Source organism: Acipenser ruthenus, chromosome 39 (genome assembly GCF_902713425.1).
Source record: "Acipenser ruthenus chromosome 39, fAciRut3.2 maternal haplotype, whole genome shotgun sequence".
NCBI classification, from domain to species: Eukaryota; Metazoa; Chordata; class Actinopteri; order Acipenseriformes; family Acipenseridae; genus Acipenser; species Acipenser ruthenus.
In genome coordinates this window covers 1,578,443-1,584,750 of record NC_081227.1, presented here as the reverse complement: position 1 = coordinate 1,584,750, position 6,308 = coordinate 1,578,443, and the positions used below count along the sequence as shown (strand labels likewise).

General features: G+C 40.2%; 1 protein-coding gene across 3 annotated transcripts in view; it reads right to left on the bottom strand.

Moving 5' to 3' along the window:
* Positions 1 to 480: 480 nt before the first annotated feature.
* LOC117397104 (sorting nexin-19) overlaps positions 481 to 6,308 on the bottom strand; it is a 39,700-nt gene continuing 33,872 nt past the window's right edge. The window contains exons 10-12 of one of the 3 annotated variants that reach the window (XM_034912783.2): positions 5,512 to 5,696; positions 4,097 to 4,184; positions 481 to 2,398 (exon numbers count right to left, since the gene is read on the bottom strand). In XM_034912783.2, the coding sequence (XP_034768674.2) occupies positions 2,284 to 2,398; positions 4,097 to 4,184; positions 5,512 to 5,696 (388 nt within the window). In that variant the 3' untranslated portion in view covers positions 481 to 2,283. Of the gene's footprint in view, positions 2,399 to 4,096; positions 4,223 to 5,511; positions 5,697 to 6,308 lie in introns of those variants that run through there. The other 2 variants (XM_059009837.1, XM_059009839.1) reach the window with 2 other exon arrangements.

The following is a 6,308-nucleotide window of genomic DNA, read 5'->3' as shown; positions in this document are numbered from 1 at the left end:
ATGGCATGCACGTCACTTTAGCCCTTTAATCCCTAAAACAAGACTTTGGAAGACATAATACATGAGTCACTTTATAATGGATCAGATGTCATTGGCACCATCTATTCCAAAATGCAAGCTCATTTGAACAGGCCTGTTAAGGAAATGGTGAACATGCTGTATCACTCTGTTGCATTTCTGTGCTATCCCTAGTAGCACAAACTGTTAACTCTAATCACAACAGGTAAGACATCTATCTGACCTATTGTTTAATGGCAAATAACAGGGATTGAAAATAAGCCCAACATAACTAATAAGGTATGTCAGGAAACACACTGAAACCGAATGCGGACACAGAAAGTCCACATTTGTAGGTCGCGCTTAAATAGTAACAACAGTTGATTTAAATGGATACCTGTTTAATATCCATTTTAAATCCGTACAAACATCTTTTAAAAATACAAATCCCATGGCTGGTAAGAGAAGTAGAAGAGACTGGAATACGAACCTTCATTGTGTTTTTATTATTTGTAAACATATTCAACATAGCTTATTTATGCAAGACACATTACTTCACAAATCCTCCGGTCAATGTTATAGAAGCAAGAAACCTTTACGAGTTTGAAACCAATACAAGAACTATACAGTGCAAACACATGCAGCAGGTTACACTTAAAACATAGCGCACATACAGCACATACAGTGCCTGCACAAGGAACTTGATTTATACAATGTTAAACACAAGCTCTAAATTATGTTCATATAGCTTTTTTGTCATTTATTAGTATTTTATTTTTAATTGTCTCAATCCTAAAATTCTAGGTGATGCTGTACATATTGTGAATGAATCCACACGGAATGCTATGCTTTTGAATAGAAATGAATTGTCCCTATTAGAAAGGTTTAAGCTGATAACAATTCATTGGGTGCAATGAACGCATTCGCTCGTTCAGTCCTGGACCTCTGAAGCAGAAATAACCAATGGGTTGATCTTTGACTGACTGAGTAATTTCCAGTACCAGATTGGACTGTACACTGCAGAGGGAACTGGCTGCAGACCCAGTTTGATATTGGAACAAGGTGAGATTCAGACTGTTTCCATGTTGCGGAATGGAAACGTGGCATTCACATTCAGCACCGCCAAGCTCCCTGGCATCATTTTAATTCTGTTTGGAATGGGTTTCACACAGCAGCAGCACACAGAGGCCAAGTAACTCTACAACCACCCGTATATATTTGTGTGATGATCGCTAAGAACATCGAAGACACCCAACACAAGATTTACAAGGGATTGTGGTCAGTCATGAGCACAAAGAAAAGCATTACCATCTAAAAAAGAATTCCAGAGCCGTTTGGAACCAATCCATTATGGGTCGAATGATACGAATTCTAATTTAAGATATTCAAAGTATATTTCTTACTGTATTGTTTGTTCTAATGTTCTCCTTTTTAAACATGCTTGTGCTCTCAATTGTTTGGATTTCGAAGTATTTGTACGGTTTGAAATAATTTAACACACTAAATATTTTAAATGAACCACTTGCGAATTTAAATACAATTTTAATTTTTTTGTTTGGAAAGCATAGATAATTCACCTGCAAAGGTTTGCTCGGAACATCACAAGACAGACACACAGTACGGTGTTTCAGACAGTTTGTTTTATACAAGCGGAATAAAATCAGCTTTGTGATATTTAAAGTGCAGTATCTTATTCCTAGATCATTGCTCCAAACGGCTGGATTGCATATTCTGTTCTTTGTTAAACCTCCTTGGCAATGTAAAAACAAACAATATTCTTATTGGCATATTGCGGGGGGGGGGGGGGGGGGTGGGAACGACACGACACTACATTACACCTTCCATGGCAGACAAACTTCTGCATAGAACAACACTACGGTAGGCTGACGAACACTAGTGCATTAAAGATCCAACAGTTATTCAAAAACGTGAAATAGGTAGCCTATAATGCAAGATGATAAGAACGTGTGTATGCATTGAAGCAGGACAATATGATCTTAATTCAGAGCAGCTGTAAATGATTTTGGCTTCACAGGGGTCATGTGGAAAAGGCTCTTGAGTTTGCCAGCCCTAAAAGGTGCAGGCTGAGACAGACTGCTGGAGTAAATGTATGGGCTGCTGGCTTTGCATCTCCTCTATAAGCCCCAGTCAGTGACCGACTGTACCGTAGCCTCAAGACTCCATCTCTGTTGCTCACAGCAGGATCTGCAACACCAGGCGGTTACACTGTGTGAGCAGCAGTGAGAGTCGGTTGCACTGAAAACCGATTTTCTTGCCTGCGCAGGCTCATGCTGCCGTGTTGCCAGAAAGGTGTTTGAAGAGAGATTTCTGAAAGTCCTCGTTTGAAGATTCGGGGACCAGAAACTCCAGCAGCAGATCGCACATACAGTAAACCAGATGCCTGCGTAACGAAAAAGAAAAAAAAAAAAAGGATCAATGTTAATGCGAACGATTAGCAAAAGGGCTGACCTCGACCTCTTACTTGAACCTTGTAGCAAGCACATAGATAGAAAAACAGCACGGCAGATAGGCCTAAACAGTGAGACAACTGTAACATGAGAAGCATCTTTATCCGCTGTTCACAGCAGACAAAACACGCCAATTCCAGAAACCACAAGAAAATATGTGCAGGAAGCCCACCCGCTTCTCATAAATGAGCCTCCGGTTGTTTAATTCCAGAAAGAACTTGCTGCAATCAATATGTAACCCCTAACTCTTCAGTGATACCGTTTGCTCCGAGGCTTTATTCTGGAGCGGTGCGATTCCACTCTTTCCCAGCTACCTGCTGCAGTGCATGTGATTTTACATGGAGCATGTGCAGCATCACTTGACTTGACTTATCTGGCAAATGCAAAAGAGTAAAAAAGACGATGCAGATCACTATTTTTTCTCTTGATATAAAATGTAATTCCCATCGATTCTGTACACGTTGAAAGACGCTGCATTGACAGCAGTGCCAAATGCACACCTGTAGCACACGCAATGACAACAGATCTATACCGGAAGCCTGTCTTGGACTGGCCAGCCTCTTCTGAGTTCAGTCTCTGTGCTCTTCTGATGTGATTGACAGCCAATGCAAATGCACCCGACTGGGAGGCAGGTTTTATGAAGTTGCAAAGTCGACGCATGTACAGTGTACACCTTTCATAAGCTTGCACTGTAGGACAGTTATATATAATGCAACATGGCCGTGCATTTCATGGCATTGCTGTCAAAGAAAAATCACAATTGCAGGCTGTGACTCATTCATATTAAAACATTTTGAAAGCGAAGCGCTCTGCTATTTTAAAGCAGGTGCTGGAAATGTCACTCTGGTATAATAATCTTGATGAAAGACAAACACTCTGATCAATGCCCAGAACCCATTACCTTCCCGGCTGTTCTAAAGAATCTGTGCTCGCCAGTTGTTTTGATTCCTGCTCTGTTGATTCTTAACCAGTGAAGTCATACAGTAAGTATAATTTCAAGCTGAACTGGAGGAAGCTTATAGAGGTGGGAAGTGCAAGATGTTATTGCTCAGCATGGAATTACTCCCAGAACACAATGCTATGCAGCACTTCAAATCAAAATCCGTGTCTTTTTTTAAATATGGTATCCAGAATCGTATCCAGTTGCCATATTATTATTATTATTATTATTATTATTATTATTATTATTATTATATGCAGACAGCCATCTTGAGAGCCTAGTTAAAATGAACTGGAAAAGCAAATGCATGTGTCTGATTAAGTAAAACCTTTTTTTTTAAAAAAAATTTTGTAGGCAAACAATCTACTGTACAATAAACATTTAAACGTATCTAAACTAAATCCTGGCAATTGAAATCGAAACTTTTTTTTTTTTTTTCTGGGTCTCTTCTTAATCACTGACATACAAATAAACTTGCAGTACAGATATTGTTGGTTCTCAGGCTATGTTAATACATAATCAGGATCTCAGTTCTTCACCTAAAAAAAGACACCAAACTTACTGGAAGTGGGTTCAGATTATACTTGCTACAGCTGTAAGTAACTTTCCATATTACGTTGGCAACTTAAAAAGCAAATGTTAAAGATTTTGCACAGGTATCGCTCGACCCGCTGGAGAATGCATCTCCCACCTGTTAATATGGGGGTCTTGAAGAGATTCCAACACCACCTGCCAGCTCATTTTGTACTTCTCCACACCCAGGACCTCCGGAACAAAATCTGGAAACACAAGAGCAAGAAACATACAGCGTTGTATACTGCATGAGAAAGAATTCAGGTGTTTTAGATCTTCCATCATTTTAAAACACTCAATCAAGTGATACAGATGAGTATGATTTACTAAACAACATGTGATGCTACTGCTTAGCAGTGGTGACTGTAGAAGGACTTTTACTTGATAAACATTGCAACGTTATATAATTAGCAGTGTTCTGCATGGTGTATTGTCTTGCTTTATAGTCAGAATGTTTTCAATAGAACAACTTTAAAGAAGAAAATAATATGTCTTGCAAAGAAAAATATCTTCTTTATATTTAGAAACACTTTAAATAAAAGGTTTCAAGAATTGGACAGAAATCTACATACTAAACACTGAAAAACAAAGTAAACTGTGCCAATTGGAAGCCACTTTCAATTTGTATAATCAATCAACAGCTGGCTTATGTCCATTTATTTAACAATGCCAATCAAACCACCATGCTTTCCTTCAGAACCCCCTGGACAAACAGGACAGCCCCCCCAGAAGTTTTCAAATCAATCACGATGCCACAGTTAGAATGCGCGCCATCAATCTCTTTCTAGTACTGTAGTGTTCCACAATGACTAATGTGGACTTAAAAGGGCTAAGCAGCATGACACAGCGCTGGGGATCAGTGAAGATAAATGAATGAGGGTCGGCTGCATTGCGTCAAACAGCTTATCTACACACAAGTTCAACAGGAAGATTAAGCCTTCATAAGGCACAACTGAGATGGAGATGAAATGAACTGCACCTTAACATCTCATTTATTAAGTACATGTTTGGCTTGATAGTTTCCCTTTTTTGTTTATTATTCAAAAGATTAAGTGTTTTTGAACTCTCTTGGCAAACGTGTGATTTAAGGATATAAAATAAGTGCATCTTCTCTATGTCCTTTTCTTTTAAAATCTGGAAATGTAATCACACGTCACTAACGGTAACTCATGACAGCAAGAGTTTTTGCATTTCTTGAACATCGCTGTGCGTTCTGGCTTTTTCACCACATACTTACTTACCTGCCTTCTTGATCACAGACTTCTCTACAGTTCTAGTCTTGTCGGTGTGTTTGTTCAGGAAACATAAGCGACAATTGCACTGTCGTCAGGCAGCTTCCCCCTACACCTCAACCCTAACCTGAACACCCTTTCCATTCAGTCCTGGACCTCTCTCAAAATAGAGATGGCTAAAACCCATTCCAAAAGTGACCTGAGACGGATTTGAAGCCAGACCCCCAGAGGTGAAAAGCAGGGAGAAGTCTGTAGGTTAGCCGGTCTCTTCAAGCTGACACACACACACACACTCTCTCACCAGGTACGAGCTTCATGAGGCATTCCAGGCACCGGTTCCTTGTCTCCTCCTTCTGCTCTGGTGTTGGGATTAGTCTGGGGCGTGTTGGTAAGGATCCTCCCGGCCAAATGGCTTCTTGGAGCACCCTGAGGTAGGTGACCCAATATGGAGTGCTGGTCAGGTTTGCAATGTGCACCTCCAGCCACCTAAAACACAAACGTGATATGTGGCAAACACTGCTGTCTAAACGGATTAGCCATCACACGACTGCTACCTACTTAAAGACGTGAACCCAACTTTAACATCAGGGGTATCCAGGACAAATACAATCAAATGGCCTTGTTTTTTAGTACAGTGTGATGTAAAATGACCTGAACTAGAAAGCTTTACAGATTTTAAGAACGTAAGAAAAGGTTGGGAATGAGAAGAGGCTGTCTGGTCCATCGATGCCTGTCCTTTGCTAAGCAGGGATCTGATTTAATACGACAGTGTCTCATTTGTGTTTGTTTATGCCCTGTATACGGAGTACTGTTTAAGTGCAATGAATGGCAGTATTCAGTGGTATAGGTTTCAGAAAGGAGACAGGAGCAACACCGAGATAGACCCAAGTTCTGGGAATCATCAAGACATTTATTGTCAACACATTTTTTTTGTGCCTGTGTACTTTGTGCACATTCCTCCTCCTGGCCCCTGCTGTTTAGTCTGTTTCTTCAACTCGGGTGCTTTGAAGCTAGCCTGGAAAAATAAACATCTTCAGACCATTCCAGGCACCTGTCTAGCTGTCTTTATATATCTGTTTTCCAAACACAGGTGCCAAA